Source organism: Vanrija pseudolonga, chromosome 1 (assembly GCF_020906515.1).
Source record: "Vanrija pseudolonga chromosome 1, complete sequence".
NCBI classification, from domain to species: domain Eukaryota; kingdom Fungi; phylum Basidiomycota; class Tremellomycetes; order Trichosporonales; family Trichosporonaceae; genus Vanrija; species Vanrija pseudolonga.
The window spans coordinates 3,436,808-3,461,221 of NC_085849.1; the positions used below are offsets into that span (position 1 = coordinate 3,436,808).

The following is a 24,414-nucleotide window of genomic DNA, read 5'->3' on the forward strand; positions in this document are numbered from 1 at the left end:
CAATTGCTCATTCATCATACGCCGAAACAAGACAACACGACGGGCGTCGACTCCACTCCACACTCAGCTACCCCTTGATAATCGCTGCGCCGTCGTCGTGGACACATCGGCGACTTGCCATTGCATCGCATCGCACATCGCAAACTCGACTCTCCACCCCACCCTTCTTCACCACGCCACCACCGTCCCAACACCCCACAGAGCGGCGGTCCACCCAGCCGCCAACACAAAATGCTCCCCCGGGATACCCCATCAACACCAACGAGCGCAACCGCGCCGCGGCCCAAGTCTACAGCGCCAACAACGGCGCAGAGCACGTCGCGCCCGCCGCTCAACCACCACGCGTCGGCGGCCTCGCTGACCCGCTCGCGCGCGACCTCGCCCACGCGTGTGGTCCGCCGCGACTCGGAGCAGAGCGAGAGCTCTAGCTCGTCGGGCGACTCGGCGGCCGACGCGGCTGTGCGCGAGGCTATTGGGGAGGAGAGGGAGCGCGGGTTGGAGGAGACGCTGGAGCAGCTGGGTTTTGGTGAGTGCGCGCCGACCGAGGCGAGCGTGGGGCTGGACCCCGCCATGTAATCGCGCTGCAGCCGTGGGACATGACCCAGTGAGGTGCTGACTCCCCCAGGCCCGTACCAGTGGAGACTGTTCGCCCTGTGCGGCTGCGGCTGGATGTCGGACAACGCGGCGCTCGTGTGCGTCGCTGTCATCCTCCCGCGCGTGCGCATACACTGGGACTTGAGCGAGAAGCTCGTTGGCGTGCTGAGCGCGAGCACCATGGCGGGGGTGAGTGGAGCGAGGTGTGATGGGGGTGGAGTGGCGATGGGTAACGGTGCTGACACTGTGCTCCCAACTTCCGACTCACGATGGTTGTTTCACCCTTTGCCGTTCGCTCGCTGCGCTCGCTCGTGCAGATGATGGCCGGATCGGTCGCATGGGGCGTCGTGTCCGACCTCGCTGGCCGCGCGCTGCCGTTCAACGCGACCCTCCTCCTCACGGCCGTCTTCACCATCTCGGCGAGCTTCAGCCCCAGCTTCCTCGTCCTCTGTTTCTGGATGTTCTGCATGGGCACGGCGGTTGGGTGAGCTGCTCGCCGTGGACGAGACGCTGACGCCTCCAGTGGCTCCATGCCCACCGACGGAACCCTCTTCATTGAGAACCTGCCCCACTCGAAGCAGTACCTCCTCACGGTTCTCTCCCTCTTCTTCAGCTTTGGCGCCGTCGTGTCCTCGCTGATCGGGTATGCCCTCCTCCCTGGCGCGAGCTGTATCGCGCACGAGGGATGCGATATCAAGGGCGGAGATAACAATGGCTGGAGACATGTCCTGCTGGGCTTGGGGTGTATCGTGAGTTGGCGCCACGGTAAACGGCTGACTGACCCCCAGAACCTCCTCTGTGCGCTCTCCCGCGTCGTGCTCTTCCGCCTGCACGAGTCGCCGCGTTTCCTCGTCTCCAACGGTCGCGAGCAAGAAGCCGTGGTCGTTCTCCGCGCTATTGCAAACTTCAATGACAACACCATCGACATTCAGCGCGACGACGTCCGCCAGACGGAGCAGACGACGCTGGACCCCGTCTCCACCGCCGTCGTCGACACGAACGGCGTCGCCCGCGACCCCGAGGAGCAGCACTCGCTGATCAACGGCCACCGCGACGAGGACGGGTTCATTGAGAACCCTCCGCATTACGAGGGTGTGCCCGGCGACGACATGTACAGTGTCCCACCGTCCGAGCTCCCGTCCCCTGTCCACCACCGCCGCCGAAAGCACCACCCTCACCACCAGCAACAGTACCACGGCAGATGGGCGTGGTTACACAAATGGATCGCCCAGGTCGCCCGGCTGTTTACGCCAAAGTGGCGCAGAACGGTCATTCTCATGTGGATCATCTGGGGAGCAATGTCATTAGGTGGGTCTGGGTGTGGGGCGGGGCGTTACTGACAAAACCAGCATACACCATGTTCAACGTCTGGCTACCAACAGTGCTCGAGATGAAGCAGAAGGAGGGCACCGACAAGATCAAGGGGTCGTTGAATGACGTCGTGTTGTACGCGCTCGCGGGCTGCCCGGGCTCAGCAGTGAGTTGCGAGAGCCTTGTACCTCAGCTCACCCTCAGATCGGCGCGTACATGATTCAGACCAAGCTGGGTCGCCGCAAGAGTCTGGCGCTGTGCACCCTCGCCACCTGCATCTCAGTCTTTGCCTTCATCCCCGTCACGGCCAAGTCGGCCATGGTGGTGAGCTCAATGTTCATCTCACTCACCGGAACGGCAATGTACGCCGTGTTGTGTGAGTTGCCGTGGTCCGCTGGTCCGAGGTCACTACTGACACGCACGCACAGATGGCATGACGCCCGAGACATTCAACACGAGCATCCGCGGGACAGCATGCGGCACTGCCGCAGCCATCTCGCGTCTCACCGGCGTCATTGCCCCGGTTCTCGCCGGCTTCCTGCTGTCGATCCACCACAGCTTGCCGCTGTACGTCTCTGCGATTGTGTACATGATCACCGTTGGGTGTTCATTAGGCCTTCCAAAGGGACGCAACAAGGGCAGTGGCGGCGGGGCCGTCATGCACTAGACGCTGGCGTCGCCTTTATAGAGCTTTTGCCGACTGGCGCCGCCACGGCGACGGTCGTATGTATCACGACTTATTGCTTGTTGAGGGATGTGGGGCAGTTTGTTGTGCACGGGCCGTCGCTCAACACGCATGCTGGCTGGCTGGGACGCCTGGACGCCTCGCGCCTCGTTGCTCGCTCGCTCGCTCGCTCGCCACCGCCCCGAGCGCGCGCGCCGTCCGTCGCCCCCCGCGTGCGCCCCCCCTTCCTTCCACCCGGACAACAAACAGATCCACTGTTGACACAAACACTCAACCCCCGGTCAACTACTCTTCTTCTTCCACTCCCTCTTCTTCGTCTCCACTCTTCTCTTCCTCCCCAACAACACATCCGCTCACACACAATGGCACGCACAACAGCCTCAACTTCAAAGGTACGCCAAGACACCACTGACACCGAGACGGTCAGCCGCGGCTTGCGTTTGTTGTCCGCCTCGCCACTGACGTTTGTGTTTGCGTGCAGGTCAAGCCCAAGGAGGATAAGCCCAAGAAGGTGTCGTCTGCCGCCGCCGCCGACAAGGACAAGCACAAGGCTACTACCGCCGCCGCCGCGGCCAAGGTGGCCAAGGCGGCGGCCGCGACGACGACCAAGGGCACGGCGCGGACCACCGCCGCGGCGACTAAGAAGGCTGAGGCTGAGGCCGCCGCCGCCGTCGCCGTCGCCGCCAAGCCCAAGGTCGCGAAGGAGGCCAAGGTGAAGGCGGACAAGGAGCCCAAGGCGGACAAGGAGCCCAAGACCAAGGAGTCGACAAAGGCGGACAAGGAGCCCAAGACCAAGGAGACCAAGGCCAAGCCCGCTGCTGTGCCCAAGGTGACGGTGACCAAGCCCAAGAAGGAGAAGGAGGAGAAGGAGAAGAAGGCCGCCGCGCCGAAGACTCCGGCCAAGGCGGCCGCCGCAGCCGACACGAAGCGCTCGTCGGCGCCATCACCGGCGCCGGAGGCCCTCTTCCTCGGCAAGGCGAAGGCGCTGGCGGTCAGCGTCGCAGGCGACGAGTTCACCGCCGAGCCACGGCTCATGACCTCTGGGTGAGTGGGTGTGGGTGGGGCGAAAGCTGACAGGCAGCAAGATGGGCTGGAGCGGGACCAAGAAGACCAAGGTCGAGGTTGGGGACGACGAAGTGGACGTGCAGGTGAGCTAGGGTGTCGATGATATCAGCTTGCGCCAGATCACGGTCAACGTCCTCGTCGTCAAGAAGCCCAAGGCCAAGGCGGAGCCCAAGAAGAAGAAGGAGAAGAAGGAGGCTGTTGCGGCGCCGGCGGAGACGCACCACGACGACGAGCATGAGCCCGAGCACGCCGACGACGAGCACGAGCACGACCATGACCACGACCACGAGGACGACGAGCACAGCGACGACGCACCGGCAGAGGGTGGTGCGAGCAGCAGCTCGCCCAAGAAGGCGACGACGTACCGCTCGTCCTCGGCCACCAAGAAGCGCAAGCTCGTCGTCGCGGGTGATGGCTCGGACAGCGAGTAGGGCGGGTGTGTGTTCTTCGAGTCGTAGGGGGCTTTGTGGTGCGTGATGCCAGTGATGACATGTGATGTGCGTATTGTTTGTGTACCTGTGAGGAGCAGTGGGGGTACGCACGATCGACCCAGAGTGATCGACGCCGCCTCAACCCCGACTTTGTGTCCAGCTCGCCACGCCCCGCGCCGCCGCCGCGGGCCACTCTAAAAACCACAGCCGCCTAGGCCGCTGCGCTCTGCTACTTCCCGACGGGGAATCGAACCCCGATCTCCCGCGTGACAAGCGAGCATACTGACCGTTATACGATCGAGAAGGTAAGTGATGGTGCGAGCGAGGTGCTCGGTGCGAGGATGTGCCGCCACGCGTGCGCCCGGGCGCCACTGATGGAGGGCTACTTTTTATCCGGCCACCCCCTTTAACTGCACCGCGCCACCATCCCTCGATCAGCAGCAGCCTTTGTGATGGCCGCTGGAGCGAGCAAGTGCGTGCCATGACGAAACGATCAGTCGGTGTGCCTTCCTCGCAACTCTCACTCGCGCGACACACGGTACAAATATCTCGCCTTTCTCTCCATCTCCATCTCGTCCTCTAACCTACCGCCGAGCTACTCATACCAGCTCAGCAGCTCAAGCCCCACCCCCACACACCGACACACACAATGCCGCCCGCCGCCCGCGCCAACGCAGGCTCCGCCACCCCGCCGTACCCCCCTTCCCGTCCGGGCTCGAGCAAGCCCGGCACGCCGGCCGTCTCGGCGACGGCCAACAGCTCGCTCCTGCTGAGGAAGCAGCTGCGTGGTGAGTAGTGCGGGGTCGGCGCGCACGCGAGCGGCCTCGCCGACCGACGCGCGCGCGCCGACCCACCCGGTCACGCGCGCCCCGCCCGCTCACACCGTCCCAGACCTCCAGAAGAACCCCGTCGACGGATTCTCGGCCGGCCTGGTCGACGACGACAACATCCTCGAGTGGCAGATCGTCATCATGGGGTGCGTGTGGTGTGCTTGCGTGCGCAGACTGAGTGAGCTGACGCCGTGCCCGTGCCATCTGCTTGCCCTTGCTCCGTGCCCACGCTCAACGACGCGTTGCCCTGCCATTGCCTTCCTCGTGGCTCGACGTGCTCGTCGCCTTGCCCCTGCTCACTTACCCTTCGCTCTCGCCGCCCCATCACCCCGCCCATCACCCCCATCACCCACACAGCCCCGCCGACACGCTCTACGAAGGCGCCATCCTCAAGGCGCGACTCATCTTCCCCGCCGTGCGTAGCTGCCGGCCCCACTAGGTCACGCCAGCTAACACCTCGCCCAGGAGTACCCGATCCTCCCGCCAAAGATGGTGTTTGACAGCGAGATGTGGCACCCGAACGGTAAGACAGCCGGGTCGCGTGATCGATGGCCGGCGCCAAGTCGCCGATCCATCCAGGCCCAGCTCGGCTCGCTGACGCACTCCAGTATACAACAATGGCAACAAGAAGGGCGAGGTGTGCGTGTCGATCCTGGTGAGTGCTGCGGTGTTGTCTCGGATGATAGCTGATACCCGAAGCACGCGCCGGGAGAGGACGAGTGGGGATACGAGGACGCCGGAGAGCGGTGGCTGCCGGTCCACACGGTCGAGAGTGTCGTGAGTTAGCTGGTCGCGAGCGTAGCTCACACCCCAGCTCATGTCGGTCATCTCGCTCCTCTCCGCCGACGTCCCCGACCTCAACTCGCCAGCCAACGTCGACGCCGCCAAGGAGGTCCGCGAGAACTATGAGTGTGAGTGGCGCATGAAGCACGCTGCACGCCCCGTGCCTGAGGCTGACCTCATCATCTTCAGCGTACAAGAAGAAGGTCAAGCGCCTCGCCCGTCGTTCTGCCGAGGAGGCTTACGACTAATTTTCGCTAATCGCCGTGGTTGTTCATTCGTTCGTGTCATATTAGGATTCGTTTACATGGCAGATACTGCATGCATGGGCCCAGCCTATGCCCTAAACAGTTGTGGTGACGGTGATGGTGATTACACACAACAGCTATAGTATAGTACAACTCGTCTCATCTCGCCGCCTTCATCCCAAACACAGAGTACACAAGAATCTTGTTCTTGCCCGACTTGACCACATGGCTCTGCAGCGTCATGTCGATGATGTAGTGGGGGCGCACGCCCGACACCCTCGCGCCCATGAGTACCTCGTGAACGCGCACAGTGAGCTCCTTGATCCGATTGCGGGCCCGCTTGACCTCATTGACGCCCCCGTGGATCGTAGGCAGGGCGGGCAGCATGATCTCAGCCTCGCTGTCCGACAGGATGGCTGGCCACGTCTGGCCGGGGTTGGCTGGGTCCTGGAGCTCGAGGACCATCTCCCATCGGCACGTCGCGTGGACGTGCTGCCTATCACCACACGACATGCAGTAGTCGAATTTGAACGAGTGGCGGCACCTGCGGCAGTAGAACACTGCCAGGTCGTTCTCGAAGGTTGGGAGGCCGCACGCCCGGACGCTGAGCACACGCGCCCGAACGCGGTACCGGTTGGGCACGGTGCTGTTGGCGAACGCCGAGGTGAGAGAGGTAGTTGGGTGGTCGATCTCGTCCATGTGCGTGGTGCCGACGTGGATCGTCGCTGGCTCGTCGGCCGGCAGAGGCGGGGGAAAGTCGGGGACACGAGGAGGAGGAGCAGGCAGCTCAACCGGCACCAACATAGGCATGGGCTTACGACTAATTTTCGCTAATCGCCGTGGTTGTTCATTCGTTCGTGTCATATTAGGATTCGTTTACATGGCAGATACTGCATGCATGGGCCCAGCCTATGCCCTAAACAGTTGTGGTGACGGTGATGGTGATTACACACAACAGCTATAGTATAGTACAACTCGTCTCATCTCGCCGCCTTCATCCCAAACACAGAGTACACAAGAATCTTGTTCTTGCCCGACTTGACCACATGGCTCTGCAGCGTCATGTCGATGATGTAGTGGGGGCGCACGCCCGACACCCTCGCGCCCATGAGTACCTCGTGAACGCGCACAGTGAGCTCCTTGATCCGATTGCGGGCCCGCTTGACCTCATTGACGCCCCCGTGGATCGTAGGCAGGGCGGGCAGCATGATCTCAGCCTCGCTGTCCGACAGGATGGCTGGCCACGTCTGGCCGGGGTTGGCTGGGTCCTGGAGCTCGAGGACCATCTCCCATCGGCACGTCGCGTGGACGTGCTGCCTATCACCACACGACATGCAGTAGTCGAATTTGAACGAGTGGCGGCACCTGCGGCAGTAGAACACTGCCAGGTCGTTCTCGAAGGTTGGGAGGCCGCACGCCCGGACGCTGAGCACACGCGCCCGAACGCGGTACCGGTTGGGCACGGTGCTGTTGGCGAACGCCGAGGTGAGAGAGGTAGTTGGGTGGTCGATCTCGTCCATGTGCGTGGTGCCGACGTGGATCGTCGCTGGCTCGTCGGCCGGCAGAGGCGGGGGAAAGTCGGGGACACGAGGAGGAGGAGCAGGCAGCTCAACCGGCACCAACATAGGCATGTCCGCTGGGAATGCAGGTGCGGCCGCGGGCAATGGGGGTGGCATTGACTGTCGCCGGGGAGGAGGAGGCGGCGGCAGACCTCCCTTGAACAGCTGCTGCAATGTCTTTATACGACTGGTCTGTTAGCGTGGCTGGTGTCAGCCAACACACTCACGCCTCGATCTCCTGGGCCTCCTCGCTTTCCCTTTGCACGACGATGACGGCCTTCGGGCGCCACCCTTCCTCTGCTTGCTTCTCGGTGACTTTGTCAGACCAGTTGAGCTCGAGGCCATTGCGGTCCTTGCTCCGTAGATTCTTAAACGTGTAGAACTTGCCGACCTCAAACAGGCTCGCCTGGTGCTGAGTCGTATCGAAAACAGTCAGGCAGATAACCGCACTGGGTGCGATCTGAGCATCGACATTGTGAAAGTTGCGGGTCGGGGCGGGGTTGACAGTCCCGTCGGTAACGTAGAGCTCGTAGCGCCTGTTCCAGTCGTTGGGAACAACAAAGAGAAGCTGTCGATCAGCGTCCGCCAGGCCTTGTACCCACCTTGACCGTCATGGCGAAGAACGTGTTCGGCCGGACTTGCTCCAACAAGGTAACTTGCCGACCATTCGTCTCGGCGGGCAGACCGCCGCCGTGGCCTCCAGCGTGTGCCGGACGGTTCTGAGCGACGGCGACACCTAGCTTGCGCCACCACTCGCCAAGCATATTGAGTCGGTCACCTTCCATGGGAGTTGGGTGCAGCGTCTGACCCTTCCCCGACACAAGGCTGGTCGGGGAGCGAAGAACCGCCCAGCCAGGAGTCCGCGTTCCGCCCATCGAGGTACCAGTGTAGAGGTTGCCTTTCAACTTGCCATTGTATGGGCTAATCTGCAAACGTCAGGACCATGTGTCGGCTCGCCACGCACCTTCAAACACCTGAAGAGGACAGGCGAGCCAAAGTCAAAGCCACCGAGCTCTGCCCCGGTCTTTCGGAAGATGGTCACTGCGAAGTCTTCTCGTTCCCGGCCTGGCTTGTAAAGCGACGGGTCGGTGATGATGATGGTTTGGTTCCAGTCATCTGGGATATCAGTGCATGCCGGTAGAGTCAAACTCACTCCCGCTGCCGTGACGAGGATGCTTTGGCTCCTTGGCATCGACGATGACACCCAGCACGTTGGCGAAGCTTCCGTCCACTACTTTGCCAAGTGGCGTGTAGACGTAGGTCTGGGTCGTCAGCTAATTCCCAGGCACTGGCTAGCTCACGCCGGTGTGAAGTTCAGTCTCCAAGAGGTGAGTCTGCGCTTCGGCAGCCCGTGTCGCCTCGTGCTGCAGAGCTAGGCGCTCCTCGGCGGCTTTGCGAGCATTCGCCTCGGCATCACTCCGTGCCTGCGCCTCGAGGCGCTTCCTGCGGTCCTCGGCGTCGGGGACCTCCTGTCGTGGGCGTTTGGGGGGCTGCTCACCCACATGAGCCATCACGATTCCAACTTGCGCTGCACCGTCTGCACGAGTGATATTCGTCCCTACCGCTTCGTCCTCACGTGGAATATCCCACGCATTGAGATCGAACGGGTTCAACTCGGGCTCGTCATCGCGTTCTTGCGAATCGGCGGGCTGTTCACTCCTCAGAAGCGACGAGTCGACAACCGGAGGTCGTTCAAACTCGGCCAGGGCTGTCGCTCTTCCCCAGTCCGGATCGCGTTCGTCGATCCTCCTCTTCTTCGAAGGGCCTGCTTCCTCGACCATGCGGGCCTGGACCTCTTGTAGCGCGCGTTCACGCTCCAGTCGTTCTTCCTCCGCCCGTGCAAGGCGCAGCTGCTCCCTCCGGTCGAAAGCGGCAGTCGGGGCGTGCGGCGCGGGGACCTCTTCGATGCTGCTGCTCGGCACCGATTCGATAGCGTCGGGAGTAGACGGCGGGGCAGGTGCCAGTTGGTCGAATGAGGCTATGCCCAATGTGAGGGGTATGCGACCGCCTCCACCGCCAGTTGTCGGGTCGCGATGCGGTCGGCTGGTGGGTATACTCGCGTCAGTAGAGGTACGGGTCGGACCCGGATCGATGGCCCTTCCCTTTCCCTTGTTGTTGGTCGGTATGTGCGCCGCTGCTCCACGGGAGGGGAGGGCCTGCCGAGACGCGGCGATGAGCTCGAGGTGAGGCCGTTGGTGCTCCGTCACGGGGCGCATATCCTTTGAGTTTGTGCGGGCGAGGGGTCGAGATGCGATGCTAGTGCCAGGTGATAGGGAAGGAGAGTTGAACCACACGCTGTTTTCTTGCAGTGGCTTTGGTGGCTCTGGGAGGTGTGAGCGATGTGGAGGGTGCAAGGAAGGCGGCGAGGGAAGGAGGATGGCACACTCACGGACAAACACCCTCTCTGTATTCTGAACCACCAGCGTCCTGGGACCATACGCCATGACAGTGATGCGATTAGTTTTACTATCGTCGTCGGCCAACTCGCGGGAGAGGACCTTGATGCCGGTACAGTCGATGGTGACCTTGCGTTGCGGCGTGGTCAGCGTATCCCGGAGGAGCGCGAGATCAGCCTCCATCTGTTTCCTCATCGCGGCATCGTCCGTTCCCGGTGTGCAGAACAGCGCGAAGAAGAGATTCCAAGTGAGCGTGCGGTTGCCGCCACGCGCCTCGGCGACATAGTCTGAGCTCTCGTCGAGCGCCTTTGCGATCGAGAACTGCACGCACGGCCCGCGCTTGTCTGTGCCGAGCGTGCTCGCCGTGTAGACGAGCCTGCCGCGGAGGTGTCCTGGTGCCAGTGTCGCGCCGGGCTTGATTTCGTTCCCGGTGATCTCGCGTGCAGGCATCGGCATTGTGCCGGGTGCTTGGGGTTGCTGGTCGTCGATTGTCTGGCAGGGTAGCTCGTGAATGACTTTGGTCAAAACAACAGGTGACGGTTGTTGACGCGACTTGAAGCCTCGTGGCCAGCATCACGTGATCGACCTCACCGCGTGGTGGACGAAAATACCCCCGCCGCTCCAAGACCCCAGGCTTCGGCGATGCCCGTGCCCCCCCCTGGTGGTTGCCGCGGTAACGCCATCACGAGCAAGCAAGCAAGCTACCATCACAACGACGACCGACCGCCGACAGGACGGGCCAGTCACAATGTCGGCTTTCCACCGTCTCCATCTCGACATAGATTCTAGAGCAGACCCACCACCGGCAACGTTCACCTCCCGCGCCAGGACATGTGCTGAGCGCTTCTCGTCTATCCTACCTCGTTCTTTACCCCTAATGCCGACGTTCACGGTTTCCAAGGACGGGCCGCAGTGCGCGCCCGACCCGCTCAAGGCGGCGCGTATCGTGAGCTTTATCGCGGCCGTGTTTGTCGGTCTTGCAAGGTGGGTAGCTGTCGTTCATCCTTTGAAGCATCCAGCTGACACTTTTCAGTGGCTCAAACTACGTCTACTCTGGTACGTGGCGTCACAGGACAGAGCGCGACGCCATCACGATCATGAAACTCACCCGTACTCACACCCGCAGGATATGCGCCGCAGCTTACCTCCAAACTCGGCATCACGTCCACACAAGCCAACCTCGTCGGCTTGGGTGGCAACCTCGGTGTGTACCTCACAGGCCCGATGTACGTGCAGCTAGCGAATATGCACAATGGAAGCTGACACCTCAGCTGGGGCAAGGTTGTTGACGCCAAGGGGCCGAGGATGTGCGTCTCGTCTCACGAGTGGGATCGGATCACGCTGACCCCACAGCCCGCTCATCTTCGGCGCGGTCCTCAACCTCCTGGGATACTCGTTTGTGCGCCTCTTCTACATCGGTTTCTTCCCCATCCGCGATGAGGTGACGGGCGAGACGTCGCACCTCCAGCTGTTCCTCCTCACCCTATCCATGTTCCTCACTGGCGTGGCGGGCTCCGCGGGCTTATCAGCGGGGATCAACGCCACTGCGCGCTCGTTCCCGGACCGCACGCGCGCGTCGGCGACAGGCGCGGTGCTGGCTGGCTTTGGCCTCAGCGCGTTCCTCTTCAGCACCCTCGGCCACGCCATCTTCCACGGCGAGGCGGGCGGCCTGCTCCTCCTGCTCGCTATTGGGACCGCTACGCCCGACCTTGTCGGCAGCATCCTCGTCCGCCCGTACCCTCCTGTCGACTATGAGGAAGCCCTGGTGATCCACGAAGAGGAGGAGGAAGAGCTGCTCGACCCAGAAGAAGCCGAGGACGCGCTCGCGCGCACCGTCAGCCTCACCGAGGGCATGGGCGTCACCCCCGACTTTACAGAACGTGCCGTGCGCCGCAGCCTCGAGATGTCGCATTCTGGACTTTTGGATCCCGAGGAGGGCCAGGGGCGGTCGACCGACCAGCTCATCCGCAGAGCTCGCCTCGACTCGAGCGGATCCCTGCCCCCCACGGCGATCAACTTTACACCGCTGCAGGTATGGCGCAGCACCGACTTTCATATCCTGTTTGTCGTCCTCGCACTGCTGTGCGGTGTGGGCCTCGAGTGGATCAACAATGTTGGGGTGAGTGAAGACATGACGTCACTGTTGCTGAGCGTCCCGAACTGACTGGCGGCAGGCCGTCACCCTCGCTCTTGCTCGCGACGGGTGGTCATATGATGCCCGTGCAGTGGCTGCGTTGCAGGCCAAGCAAGTCGCCACAATCTCTCTGCTCAACTGTGCCGGTCGTATTGTAGCCGGTAGGTTTGCTCCTCGGCGGTCCCGATGCCGAAGATGACGATGACACCAAACGCTAATACGAACGCCACAGGTGCCGTCTCCGACTTGTGCAAAGCTCGGTTTGGTGTTAAGCGGGTGAGCGAGGAGTGTGCACACTCTGTTGTGGCGTGTTGTGGAGCTAACACGGTTAGGTGTGGTTCCTCCCCATTGTGGCTGTCATGTTCCTTGGCTCACAGCTGGCTGTGCTCCGAACGACAGACGTCCAAAGCCTATGGCTGGTGTCTGCCGCACTGGGCCTGTCCTACGGCTCTCTGTTCAACGTCTTGCCGATGCTCGTCCTCGAATGGTTTGGCATGGGTGAGTCGGAACGAGTCCTCACCGAATCCTGTCCTGACGCCACAACCCAGCCCATTTCAGCCAAAACTTTGGTTGGATGAACCTGGGCCCTGCAATCGGCGGCAACGTGTTCAACTTTTTGTTCGGAAGGGTCTATGATTCGAACACTGTCGGGCGCGTGGGCGGCCCAGAGCCGCCAGCGACATCCGATGATGTGGCGTCGCCGAGTGCGAGCGGTCGGCACGCCGCAGCTTTTGTTCAACACATTAGTGAAAGGCTGTTGGCGGCGCCACCCGCGCCGGACCGCAAGCACGAGTGTTTGCTTGGACGGGGCTGCTACGTGACTGCGTTCCGAGTGAGCGTGGTCGCGTGTCTCGTTGCGCTCGCCTTGAGCCTGGTTGCGGGCGTCCGCCGGGAACGCCTGTCGGTTGAACGTAAGCGTGCATTGTGAGTTGGACTTGAGCGGGGTGGAGTGGAGCAGGAACGTTCCGGTCAGGTGTTGTTGTGGGCAAGGGGGGCGGAGTGCGACGATAAGCAGCTGACTGACTCTTTTCAGAAGAGCGGAGCGAGCTGCCGTGTTGAGCCACGATGAGTGATTTCCTTGTTGGCAGCTTGTGGCGTGGCCACGAGAGTTGCATGCCGACGGGATGGAGGGTGGGTGGGGGGGGGGGCTACTGCTGCGCAGCAGACCTCGGTTGCGGCGTACTGCATGTGCGTGCGTGTGAGCATGAGGCCGCCTGCTCGGCGCCGCCCGTCGGCGGGGACCCGACAATGACACGGTGACGAGTGACACAGTGACGTAGTAGTACTATAGATGATGGCCAGCACATAGAGTTGGAAATGATACATGCCGTTTGCCGAGCAGAAGTGCACGATTGCATGCCGCGCATGCATCATGATGATGGGTGCTGGCCGTAAAATTTCCGTGAGCACGGTGCTGTATTGCAGTGGTTGTTGTGGGCAGCAGTGGTGTGTGTCGGATAGCAGTGCAGATACGATAGCCGAAGGCTGCCCCAACAAACTGGTGTCGCTCGGCTGCAGGCAGGCAGCTGCCGCTTCTAGATCCGTATCCGTCGAGGTCGCCAGCGAGCCAGCCAGTCGCTTGCATGTGTTGCCCTGCATGCCCTGCCCCTGTCCCTGCTTGCGAGTCGGAGATTCGACATAGCCGCGCAGGGCAGCATCACATGCCCGCAGGCAGGATTGGTTGGCAGAGGCAGAGGCCGCAGGCGTGCGTGTTTGCCAGTGGTCGTTTGTTGACAAGAGCCTGCGAGCCAGAGGCAGGCAGCGCGGTGCCCCGTGTCCGTCGGCCGACCGCTCGAGCCTGCCTGCCTGTCCTGTCGCCAGCGCGAATCACTTTACCTGCTCGCTGGCTCGCTCGTGCAGCATGCATGTGTACTGGGGCGGCGGGCGGGCGGGCGCGACACGACTGCGCGGCCTGACAACGACCGAACTGACCGAACAGCGAAGAATTATGCGAAGAATACCGGCGGAGGGCAGTCTGTCAAGTCACCCAGCAGCCCGCCGGCAACCTATTCCCGAGCTGGTTGATAGTAGGAGTTGAGCCACCCTCCCTCCCCAAAGCACCCATGTTACTGCAGGTTAATTGCTTGGAATTATTACTACTACCCTTGCACCTCGCCTCCCCTCTCGGCGTAGACTGCGCGCTGGAGCGTGCTGCAGCAAGCAACAACCCTACAGGGCCCGTCCACCCCCCCACCCACCCTCAATTTCCAAGCGCGCGACTCACCCACCCACCCACGCCGCACTGCTCGCCGCGCCTCCTACCTACCTAGTAGCGCTGCCTGTCAGTTACCGGTCCCAACAAACCCCACCACTCCGGTGACCGGCAACCAACTCGCGCGCCAACCGCAGCCAGCCAGCGACCCACCACCTGCCTTCCTCCTCGCCAGACACCACTATCCAACTTTGCAAGTGCACGCACATTCATTGCCCCCCATTGTCCTTGCTTTGTTTCGCGTTCAAGACGTTATCAGCGTACGATTGATACCAGCGAGCTCGACGCCGCACACCACATCCAGGCCACCTCAACTCCCCGCGGCCCACCACCCCATCACCCACCCGCCCGCCGCCACACCGCGACACGGCGCGCGACACAATAACCCACACCCACCCATCCCCGCCTTTGGCTCGCCAGCCATCCCCCGCCCACCCCCCATGCCGCCGATAACATCACCACGGCGCACGGCATTCACGCACGTCGCCCCGCCCCACGCGCACCCCGGCGCGAGACCAATACCCGGGCCTCACGGGGGCGGCGGCTCGTCCTCGTCGGGCGGTAGCGCGTCGGCGTCGAGCAGCCCACACCGGCACGCGTCGGCAGCGGCGGCAGCAGCGCACGCGTCGCTGGCCGCCGTCGCGGCCGCCGCAGCGTCAGTGTCCTCGTCGTCGCCCTCGACGGGCACGTCGCCCAATGGCTTCTCAACCTCGCCGCGCAACAACAACATTCCCCACCCAGCACCATACATGGTCGCGCTGGCCGGCTGGCCCGAGCCGGTGTTTGTCGCCGAGGCCCGCGACATGTGGGAGAAGCGCAAGGCGTCGCGGCCCGGCTCGCCCACCGGCCGCATGGCGCCCTTTGGCGCGATGGAGGTGCGCGACGGCATGGCGCTGCCACCGCCTCTGGCCGCGCTGGACCCCTCGTCGGGGCCGTACCGCGGCGCGCTGTCAATGTCGCGCTCGGGGTCGACAAACGACCCATTACACCGGTCGCGGGGGGGCTCGCCGAGCGCCGCGCCCAGCCCGGGACGGCACGCCGCGAGCCCCGCATTCCCCACCTCGTCGGCACGCGACAATCCGTCCTCGCCGCCCGACGGCGCGACGCCCCCGCCCCCGCCCGCCGAGGGCGAGCCCCTCGGCCCGCCCCCCGTCCCGGCGCATGCTAGGGGGGCCGACGCCGCGCGCCCCCGCAGGCTGGTAGGCGGCTTCACGGACCCGCGGTACGGGCTCAACGCGGCGGCCGTCGGGCGGACGGCGAACCGCGCCGCGCTGCGCGTCGCCCCGGCGTGGCACTCGGCCGGCACGGCGTCCCACGCGACGCCGCCGTACGCGGGCACACATGGCCCTGTTGGTCCTGGCGCCGGCCGCGGTGGTGGCAGCGGCGCGGCGGGTGCTCACCGCACGCGGACGCCGGGGACCATGTCGCCTCCAGCGCTGCCAGGCCACGCGACGAGCAGCCTGCGTACCCAGCGCGCTGGGGCAGCGGCGCACCGCGCCAATCCCGAGGTGTACCCCCCGCCGAATGCGACGGCAGCAGCTGCAGCTGCAGGTGCAGCAGCCCCAGCCCCGCACATGGCCACGGCGGTCTACCCCCGCGACCCGGACAGCCCGTTCATGTGGCAGGGTCTCAGCGCGCCGACGAGCGCCAACGCCAGCACGGCGGCGAGCCCGGCCAACAGGAGCGACGAGGGGTCCCCGAGAGTAGGGGACGAGGAGGGCATGGACGTTGACGACGAGTAGGGGGGAGGAGGAGAGCATGGAGGAGCAGCAGAGCAGAGCAACAGAGAGTAGCAGCAGCAGCGTAATTGGATCAGAGGACGTGTAGTGTTAGCAGCCACTTTTCCTGTACACATTATACACATCCGCGAAGCGCGCACATGTACGCGGTCGTGGGGTGAGGGGTCGTGGTGGCGGCGAGAGCGAGCCGAGCAGTGATGAGCAGCGAACGGCAGTGTGGCCTGGGGGTGGGGCGCAGTGGGGCGCGCCTCGCGGCGGTGCGTGCTCAACCTCACTGTTATCTGACTCGACAACCAGCCAGCCACTGACGTCTGCATACGACGAGTAGAGTTAGTTCGCTGGCAGCCGTTGCCGCGCTTCAATCGCCGTATACCAAGCGCCTGCCTGCCACCGCCCACTCCAACATCCATCCACATCGTCATCCATCCCCCACCCGGCTGGCACACCTAGCCGGCTCCAACAGACGTGCCTGCGGCGCCCTGCGCTTGTTCGAGTGCGCAGCCAGCACACACGCGCAGAGTGGGCAGGCGCTTTGCATCCGGTGTTGGCGTTCCGGCAGAGTAGAGTCAGTAGTATCTCCGCCGCATGGATGCGCGCGTGAGCAGGTTGAGTGCAAGCAAGCATGGGATCCTTGGATCCATGGACCGGAGCCGGCCGGCGGAAGGCGTGGATCATCCCCAAGGTCAGGTGCCAAGACACTCCCATCGCCTCGCCTCACAGTCAGTCGCCCCTGCACTGCACACCCGCCGGCTCTAGATGCAAACGTGACATCACCTCAATACCAACAATCATGCGTAAATAACTCGGCGGCCGCCGATACTCTTAGTTGTACTCGTGGAACTCGTCCTTGGTACGGCCACGCATCTTGTGGGGCTCGGATCCCTTGTACTGTGGGGTGTTAGTGGGTGTGGGCGGTGGTGGGGTTGGGAACTGAGCAGCAGGATGGGTTGGCGTTGACCGACAGCAAGCGGGCGCAACGGTTTACTGTCGATGCCGTCGCCCAACCCGAGCTCGCTCGCTCTCGCACTCACGTAAATGTCGGTCCAGAACTCGTGGAGACCGGGCATGGGGCTCTGCTTGGCCTCCTCGACAGCAGTGTTAACCTCGTCCTTGGCCTTCTTGTCGATGGCCTTGAGCTCGTCCTCGGACGCGACGCCCCACTCGAGAATGTTCTTCTTGAGGCCCGCAATGGGGTCCGAGGTCGAACGGACCTTCTGCACCTCGTCACGGGTACGGTAGGTGGTTCCGGGGTCCGACATCGAGTGGCCACCGTAGCGGTAGGTGACAAACTCGATGAGCAAGGGGCCCTTGCCAGTCACGGTCCAGTCCTTGGCAAACTCGCACGCCTTCTTGACGGCGAGAATGTCCATGCCGTTGACCTGGATACCGGGAATCTGGTCACCACGGGTGTAGTACTGGGTGTTCATCGACGAACGCTCAGCCGAGGTACCCATGCCGTACTTGTTGTTCTCGCAGACGAAGACGGCGGGGATGTTCCACAGCTTGGCCTGGGGGAGTGTGAGCGACTGAACTAAGACACCGGAAGCTTGCCACGCACCATGTTGTAGGCCTCGAAGACCTGACCCTGGTTGGAGGCACCGTCACCGTAGAGGGCGAAAGTGACAGCGGGGTTCTTGAGGTACTTCTGGGCAAAGGCAATACCGGCACCAAGGGGAACCTGGGCACCGACGATACCGTTACCGCCGAAGAACGAGGGGGTGAACATGTGCATCGAGCCACCCTTGCCGTGCGACATGCCGGCCTCGCGACCTGAGGTTGTTAGTGGTGTCCCAGCTCGTGACGTCTACACCACTCACCCATCAGCTCAGCGAGCACACCCTTGATGCTACCGCCACGGAGGACGGCAAAGGTGTGGCAGCGGTACGAGGTAATGACACGGTCGTTGGCGTCAATGGCGTGCTCCATGCCGACCGAGACGGCCTCCTGGCCGATAGCAAGGTGGCAGAAACCGCGGATAAGCTTGGCCTTGTAAAGGGCGTCGGCGGCCTGCTCCATGCGGCGCATCGTGGTCTGAGCGTGCGTCAGCAAGTGTCGCGTCGCGCGTCCAGCACGCCCCGTTGGGCCCATCGCATCCAGCGCCTGCGATCCTAGCGATAAGTCGCACAGCCGGCGGCAGTTGTAATCACGACCCCCGTCGTCGGCGAATCTCCACCAACAACACTCCGCAAGATTGCGGCAACAGCTGAACCAGCGGCCGTCGCGTTTCTCGTGACGTAACAATATCAACTCACCATCTGGTCGTACATCTTGATGAGCTCCTCCTTGGTCGTGTCAATCTCGTTGGAGGGAGCGTCGCACTTGTACGCGTGGAACGACTCATCGTGGAGGCGGACGTTGAACTGTTGGGGGTGAGCACACACATCTCACTCCCACGCGCACCTTCTCAGTCAACGACTCGGGGACAGCTCCCTCGGGGTGCGACGTGTCGGCGTCGGTCTGCAGGCCGCGCGCAAAGACGGCACGGAGTGCAGAGGGCTGTGGGGTGTCAGCGTCGTCGTCGTCGTCACGAGCGGGCGTCGTTGGAGGCGGCCATCCCAGCCCAGCATCATGGCGAGGCCAGGTGTCGCCTCCGCCGACAAGCATACGCACAGCACCAGCAGCGCGGGTGGCGCGGAGGCTCTGCGCACGGAGGGCAGCGAGCATGGTTATGTCTAGAGTGTTTTAGAGAGTGGATGAGAGCGAGATGGGCTCGTTTGGTGGGATGCCGCAAATACTGCTGGTGGTGGCTCTCCGCCCCTTGATGCAAGGTGGGTGTGGATGCCGCAGACGGAGTACCGCGCGCGGCAGCGGGGCGGGGGCGGCAGGCGGCAGGCGGCCAAGGGCAATGCTGCCAGGCGGGGGAGCGGCACAAGCAGACACGGCTAGCAAAGGATGTGGGGATGGCAGCGGCAATCACGTGGCCATTTATTATTAAATGACATTTATCCCGTCGTTTATTGATGCTGGCCCGGCGGCAGTGGGTGGAGGGAGACGGAATTTGAGTGGGCCTGATACCGAGGGAAAGCAAGGTGGCAGGGGGAACCACTGTGAGTGGCTGCTGCGGCTTGTGTCCGTCCAATGCACCGACCGACAACAGTGCAGCGACAAGGCTGGCGCACACACTGCACTGCACACACGACTTGTACACATTGAGCCAAACTTTGCATTGCCCGAAACACGTTACACACACACACGCACACGCACAGACGCTCACTCGCCGCCGCCGTGGCTTGGCTTGGCTTCCTCGCCGCACCCACTGCCTCCTCGTCGCGCTCGTCACTCCTTCGCCCCCATTTACTTTCCTTGCCTCGTTGTAGACACGCTGACTGACCCCACTACTCACCGTCACACCCTCGCTAATAACCTGCTTCTGATGAGCACAGCAGACGCACCAGCACGCCGCGCCCGTGCACCGAGCCCAAAGGACAGGAACGCGCGCTTCCAGAGGCTCGAGCGCAGGCGCGAGTCCAGACCTGCTGGAGAGGAGGCTGCCCCGCACCGCGCCGTGACGCCGCCTTGTACTAACCCCCGACGGCTGCACGCACGCGTCGCGCGTCGTCGCTCATCACTCCCCTCTTTGCCTCATGTTGAACCCACACAATACACATTCTGCTTCTCGACGATTCTCACGCCGTCGCGCCGCCGCACCGCGCCGCCTCGCCTCACGTCACCCTCACCCCACCCACAGACTGTCACCCACCCGACCCCACCTCGCACCGCACGCCCTCTCCCAGCACCTTATCTAGCAGCCTTGCCGCCGCCGCCGACGCCAGCTCTTAATGCTCACCTCTCACTCTCAATCATCATGAGCAACCCATTCCCAAACTTCAACCCACTTGGCAACCGCGGCCCCGGTGGACCCGTCTTCCAAGACCCGTTCATCGCCGCCGTAGCTGGTATGCCCCAGTACCAGCAGAACAACCGCGGTCACCAGCACCACCACCACCCGCACCACCACCACCACCACCAGCCTCACTACCACTCGCACCCCACCTGCAGCTGCAGCATGGGCGCCTGCCTCTCCAAGCCCCCGCCGCCGCCCCCCAAGAGCTACCTCCACGACCCTTTCAACGGCTTCTACGGCGGCGGCCGCGAGCTCCCCTCGGGTTGGGGTGGCACCAACCGCCCCTCTGAGGACAGCAGCAGGACGTCGTCGACGGGAGCGACCGTCGGCGGCGAGACTACCAGGCCTGCGTTTGTCCCCGGCATGACGCCTCCCAAGTCCCCTGGTCGCACCGTGCGCTTCGACCTTCCGAGCGAGAACGCTCCTTCCCAGCGCAACAATGGCCTCCCCTTCACTCCAGAGGACCCGTTCCCTCCCCGCCCAGGCAGTGCGCAGTCGCAGCCCCAGTACGCCCCCAACCTGTCGTTCGAGCCTCTCGACCCCTTCCCGCCGCGCTCGCAGCCTGGCGGGAAGAAGTCTGCCCGCGACCCACTCTCGGGGTGGTTGTCGAATACTATCGACCGCGCGGCTTTTATCCGCTCCAGGCTTGAGGAGATGACGTCCGCCGTCGCCCCGTACGCCGAAGCGCGTACTCTCGACTTTGTCAAGCAGCTGTGCGCCAAGCCGTACGTGCAGTGATCGTCGGAAGTTTGGCTGACCCAGCACAGCGACACGTGCGCCATTGTTGTCGAGGTTTTCAAGTCGCAGATCACCCTCGGCGGGATCCAGGCGACCAAGGTGAGTCACTGGCGGCGGCGACGCTGACACCCCAGGCGGTGTGGTATCTTCCTGCTCTTACCGTCCCTGCCATTGCCCAGTTCGTCCCCGAACTCACCAAGCTGCTGAAGGATGCCGAGGAGTGGTACGCGGAGACGGTGGCCGCGCTCCGCGACCGCGCCGTTGCGGCGCAGGCGGCTGTGGCGAACAATGACGAGGCCAACTTCAACCACTACCTCGCTGCGGTTGGCCGCGCCCCGCAGCGCGGCCGCGGGGGTCGCCAGAGCTACGGCGGATACCACTTCCACGGCCAGTACGCGCCGATGCCCGGTGCGTACCCGTGGATGTGAGCCGGGCTGGCATCGGCGCCTCGCTCGCATCGCTGCGGCGGTGAAGGTGGCACAAGGTGTGGATGCCGATCAACATAGCCCGTGCGAGAATCGAGTGGGGTGATGAGTGGGGTCTCGACTAGACATTGTAGAATCCATAACCACGAAGAGTAGCCCGACGACGAGACGACGAGACGACGATCTTTATGACATGTATTGATACGCAAACTGTGGGAGCGGGGGGCGATGGGGGGATCGGGCGTGCCGCTCGCTAGTGGTCACGCCAATCCGCACCCCGCGTCATGGCGCCGTTCGCGAGCACACCACCGTACCCTCAGCGCCGAGTGGAGCGCGAGCGCGGAATGCTTCGCTGCGCTGCGCGCCGACGGCGGCGCCAGGAGCGGTGCGGCGCGTTTGCCGGTGGCTCCAGGTCGTGTGCGGAGCGACGCCCACAGTGCCTGACTACCACTTGGATGCCACTGGCAGCCTGCGCAGGCCGCCACCTGGTGGCTCCACTGTCCGCATACGCGACCTGCGTGTGCAGTGCACTGGCTTGCTCGAGTCATGCTCGATACATTCCTATCCATACATCGAGCGCCAGCAACCGCGCGAGAGGCCGTCGCCACACCCAGGTGTCGGTCGAGAATCGCAGCAGCAAGCGAGCGGGGAGCATCTCAGCTGCTGTATGTGGACTCGCCCCACCACGCAGCGCCACGCACAAACGCACACACGCACGCACGCCACACAACAGCCCCCGTCGAGGTCCTCCCACCCCACCGCCATCGCCCTGCCGACGGACGCTCCGCCCGCCCTCGCCCGCCCGCCCGCTCGCCCTGTCCCGGACCATAAGGTTGAGTCCGTAGCCATCCACGCCTTCCCGACGGACCAGCAGACAAACCTTGTCAGTGGGTACAGTACGTGATGTGGCTGTGGGAGTGCGCTTAGGTGTGCCTGCGAGCGATCCCAGCTACGGAGGTAGGTGGCATGGCGTGATACATGTGTGCTTGTGGTGGTTGTACAACAGCGGCGTGTGTGCCGAAGCGGACGCGGGGCTGGTGGTGTCGTGCCCTCGTCGTATACGCTCTACTACTCTTCTAGTCTGCTTCCTGCGTTGGTCTGGTGTTCTGGCTGGCGCATCTGCCCGCGTCAGCCCAGCTAGCTGGCCCCACCCGACGCGCGCGCGACTCACTCACGACTACTCGACCGAGCTGGCCAACAGGGCCAGGACGCGCGCCTTGTCGAACCCGCCCAGCGCGAACACGGCGAGCAGGACCGCCGTGGTGATGATGCGGCCGGCGCGGGCGAACGGGTTGCGGTTGCGGTTGCGGGGGGAGGCGTCGGGGGCGACCATTGCGGGGGTGTGGTACTACGAGACGGAGGTGAGGCAAGACACTGGCAGTGTGCGCGGATGGGGTCTTGCAAGACGATAGCTGCGCAGACAGGCGGGGGGACGCATGCATCGACCCCATCCTCGTCGAGAATAAAAGAGCTGGTCGAACCGAACCCAGTGACGACGCGACATCAGCAAGCGACGACGCGACCACCAACGACGACGACGCGGCATCATCATCATCGCCACGCTCCGCGTCGTCGCTCGCCGTGCTGCCGTGTGAATCCCCGCCGCCGCCGTCATCGGTTCCCAGTATGCGTCGGTCGGTCAGTCATCACGACGCATACAGCATGCATGCATGCCAGCATTGTGTACTGCTTCCGGCAGGGGTGCATTGCGGATGCTTGCGGGAGGGGAGGGCGGAGCGGATGCTGCGTGCGGGGATCGATCGTTGCGCGGTGGTGGAGGTCGTCGCCGCTGCTTCATTCGGGCGACACGACGGACCGGCGCAACCCAACCAACCCACACACAGCGGCGTGCTACCGGCCTGCTCTGCCTATGTACCCACCGCCGCCTTACACGCTTACACGCCTACACGCCGCCACAATCGCGCGCGCCGCAGAGCGCGCGGCAGTGCCGAAACAACATGCCACATCGCGCCATCATCGTGCCACCGCGAGTTCCAAGTCAACCGCAGCCATACCTACGATCCTCGTTGCAAACCCAGGCAGGCACCCAGCCAGCCGCACACCCCATCCGCCACTAGCCAGATCTCTGCCGTCAGTCCGGCGCAGCGAGGGCACCTTGCCCAAGGGGGCACTTTTGCGGAATGCGCACGACGCCGCTGCGGCAGGGGTGGGCTTATCGCGCGTGCACAGGGGCCAGGCGGCGCGGCGCCGCGAGCCGCGACACGCGCGCGCCGAGGCCGGCCCATCCATCCCATCCCCCGGAAGCCACGCGCACCGAAGCGCCGCTCCGCTCGGTGCTGGGCGTCTCGGTCCGTCGGAGCGGGCACGGCGAGTACATCTGCCTGTGGGAGTGGCGACCCTCGCTGGGTGGGTGGGTGGGTGGGTGAGAGACACTCCAGTCGCTGGTTGCCGGAGGATACCAGAAGCGTGGCGTCCTTATGCGCCGGCGGCTATCGTTTAATGGGTGTTTCGTCTCCTTGTCTGCGCTCTGGAAGGAGTCCAGGGGAAGAACGTGGATCGTAGCTTGTTGACGCGAGGGCGTCAGGTCACACTCCTCGCTGGTTGGCGCTTGCACTATTGTCTGTTCGTCTCTTTACCCCTGCTCTGGGGCCGCACGGAGGTGAGAATGAAGGACTCGTGGCTCGTACCGAGAGGATGTTACTCGTGAGCCTGGCTCCTTGGCGTGCCGGCTCGTCCTGCCTCGTCCGTTTTGTGCCCTCACCGAGCTCTGGAACCACAGAGGCCAGAAAAGGCATCGTACCTCGTTTCGTCAGTCCTGCGCGGCGTCGGCGCCTGCTCGTGCTCTAAAACGTCGTCACGGTCGATGAGACGGTGCTCGCCGAGCCGCCACTGGCACTGAGTGCCCGGTGACCTCGAGCGAGTCCGCGCGGGGCGAGAGTGCCATGGCCGCTGGTCGAGGCGACGCGAAATTGGGCCGTCGCTCAACGAGTCAGCTTGGTACCACCTCAACCGGCCTAGGCTCTCGTAGATCCGAACGTCGGCTCGAATGGCGAGGCAGGCAGCCAGACGATGCACGTGAGGAAAGCGGCCAGACGATGGACACCGAGCTGCCACCTGTCCCCGAGCGTCCAAACGACGTGGCAATGCCCGCGGGGCCAACGGCACGGAGGAGGATGCCGCCTCGTCCACGACCACGGCGAGTATGCGGTCGTAGGTCGCCAGTCAGTCTCTCAGAGCAAGTGGTCACCAGCCAGCTCCACGACATCCCCGTCGTCGGCTGGTCAGGGGGGAAGCAGACGGTACCCGCCGAGCTACCGCCGGGCTCCGGGGGTCCAAACGACCTGACGTCGATATGCCCCGCTGACGCTGGCGGTAAAGGAGCTTCTGGTCGTGGCTCGTCTGGTCGATTATGTAGCGCCTGTCAAGCGTTCGAGCGAGGTGAATGGACACGGAGGGGCTCGA

General features: G+C 63.7%; 10 protein-coding genes and 1 non-coding gene across 11 annotated transcripts; 6 read left to right on the plus strand and 5 right to left on the minus strand.

Annotated features, from left to right (window-relative positions):
- Positions 1-15: 15 nt before the first annotated feature.
- On the plus strand, positions 16-2,572 carry SPAPB1E7.08c_1 (putative MFS-type transporterc; the record flags this gene model as incomplete). The annotated part of the gene is made up of 8 exons (XM_062767778.1): positions 16-526; positions 626-783; positions 912-1,078; positions 1,118-1,343; positions 1,383-1,902; positions 1,944-2,071; positions 2,110-2,281; positions 2,334-2,572. The coding sequence occupies exons 1-8, from the start codon at positions 232-234 to the stop codon at positions 2,570-2,572; spliced, it is 1,905 nt and encodes a 634-aa protein (XP_062623762.1). The 5' UTR covers positions 16-231.
- A 380-nt stretch (positions 2,573-2,952) lies between these two features.
- Positions 2,953-4,086, plus strand: LOC62_01G001295 (uncharacterized protein; the record flags this gene model as incomplete). The annotated part of the gene is made up of 4 exons (XM_062767779.1): positions 2,953-2,982; positions 3,072-3,634; positions 3,672-3,738; positions 3,775-4,086. 4 exons carry the CDS (start codon positions 2,953-2,955, stop codon positions 4,084-4,086), a joined length of 972 nt encoding a protein of 323 aa, XP_062623763.1.
- A 232-nt stretch (positions 4,087-4,318) lies between these two features.
- Positions 4,319-4,390, minus strand: LOC62_01G001296. The gene has a single exon. It is a non-coding gene; the product is annotated as a tRNA-Asp (tRNA).
- Positions 4,391-4,598: 208 nt separating this feature from the next.
- ubc-7 (putative ubiquitin-conjugating enzyme E2 7) lies at positions 4,599-7,582 on the plus strand. The gene is made up of 9 exons (XM_062767780.1): positions 4,599-4,874; positions 4,978-5,062; positions 5,274-5,331; positions 5,382-5,439; positions 5,525-5,571; positions 5,616-5,693; positions 5,731-5,827; positions 5,889-6,524; positions 7,346-7,582. Exons 1-8 carry the CDS (start codon positions 4,736-4,738, stop codon positions 5,945-5,947), a joined length of 621 nt encoding a protein of 206 aa, XP_062623764.1. The 5' UTR covers positions 4,599-4,735; the 3' UTR covers positions 5,948-6,524; positions 7,346-7,582.
- LOC62_01G001298 (uncharacterized protein) lies at positions 6,104-6,748 on the minus strand (the record flags this gene model as incomplete). The annotated part of the gene is made up of 1 exon (XM_062767781.1): positions 6,104-6,748. The coding sequence occupies one exon, from the start codon at positions 6,746-6,748 to the stop codon at positions 6,104-6,106; it is 645 nt and encodes a 214-aa protein (XP_062623765.1).
- A 144-nt stretch (positions 7,583-7,726) lies between the features above and the next one.
- On the minus strand, positions 7,727-8,288 carry LOC62_01G001299 (uncharacterized protein; the record flags this gene model as incomplete). The annotated part of the gene is made up of 2 exons (XM_062767782.1): positions 7,727-8,071; positions 8,106-8,288. The coding sequence occupies 2 exons, from the start codon at positions 8,286-8,288 to the stop codon at positions 7,727-7,729; spliced, it is 528 nt and encodes a 175-aa protein (XP_062623766.1).
- Positions 8,289-8,627: 339 nt separating this feature from the next.
- On the minus strand, positions 8,628-10,355 carry LOC62_01G001300 (uncharacterized protein; the record flags this gene model as incomplete). Its single annotated transcript, XM_062767783.1, has 3 exons — positions 8,628-8,765; positions 8,805-9,826; positions 9,893-10,355. The coding sequence occupies 3 exons, from the start codon at positions 10,353-10,355 to the stop codon at positions 8,628-8,630; spliced, it is 1,623 nt and encodes a 540-aa protein (XP_062623767.1).
- A 252-nt stretch (positions 10,356-10,607) lies between these two features.
- On the plus strand, positions 10,608-13,106 carry YMR155W (uncharacterized protein; the record flags this gene model as incomplete). Its single annotated transcript, XM_062767784.1, has 10 exons — positions 10,608-10,883; positions 10,933-10,955; positions 11,026-11,125; positions 11,171-11,206; positions 11,253-12,018; positions 12,074-12,194; positions 12,266-12,309; positions 12,366-12,531; positions 12,582-12,957; positions 13,067-13,106. Exons 1-10 carry the CDS (start codon positions 10,648-10,650, stop codon positions 13,104-13,106), a joined length of 1,908 nt encoding a protein of 635 aa, XP_062623768.1. The 5' UTR covers positions 10,608-10,647.
- A 1,579-nt stretch (positions 13,107-14,685) lies between these two features.
- Positions 14,686-15,987, plus strand: LOC62_01G001302 (uncharacterized protein; the record flags this gene model as incomplete). Its single annotated transcript, XM_062767785.1, has 1 exon — positions 14,686-15,987. The coding sequence occupies one exon, from the start codon at positions 14,686-14,688 to the stop codon at positions 15,985-15,987; it is 1,302 nt and encodes a 433-aa protein (XP_062623769.1).
- A 747-nt stretch (positions 15,988-16,734) lies between these two features.
- On the minus strand, positions 16,735-18,696 carry pda1 (Pyruvate dehydrogenase E1 component subunit alpha, mitochondrial). The gene is made up of 7 exons (XM_062767786.1): positions 18,595-18,696; positions 18,385-18,480; positions 18,237-18,344; positions 17,802-18,015; positions 17,543-17,754; positions 17,016-17,492; positions 16,735-16,872 (listed from the first exon to the last, which is right to left on the minus strand). Exons 1-7 carry the CDS (start codon positions 18,646-18,648, stop codon positions 16,807-16,809), a joined length of 1,227 nt encoding a protein of 408 aa, XP_062623770.1. The 5' UTR covers positions 18,649-18,696; the 3' UTR covers positions 16,735-16,806.
- A 1,093-nt stretch (positions 18,697-19,789) lies between these two features.
- Positions 19,790-20,994, plus strand: LOC62_01G001304 (uncharacterized protein; the record flags this gene model as incomplete). The annotated part of the gene is made up of 3 exons (XM_062767787.1): positions 19,790-20,553; positions 20,596-20,665; positions 20,701-20,994. 3 exons carry the CDS (start codon positions 19,790-19,792, stop codon positions 20,992-20,994), a joined length of 1,128 nt encoding a protein of 375 aa, XP_062623771.1.
- Positions 20,995-24,414: the final 3,420 nt, after the last annotated feature.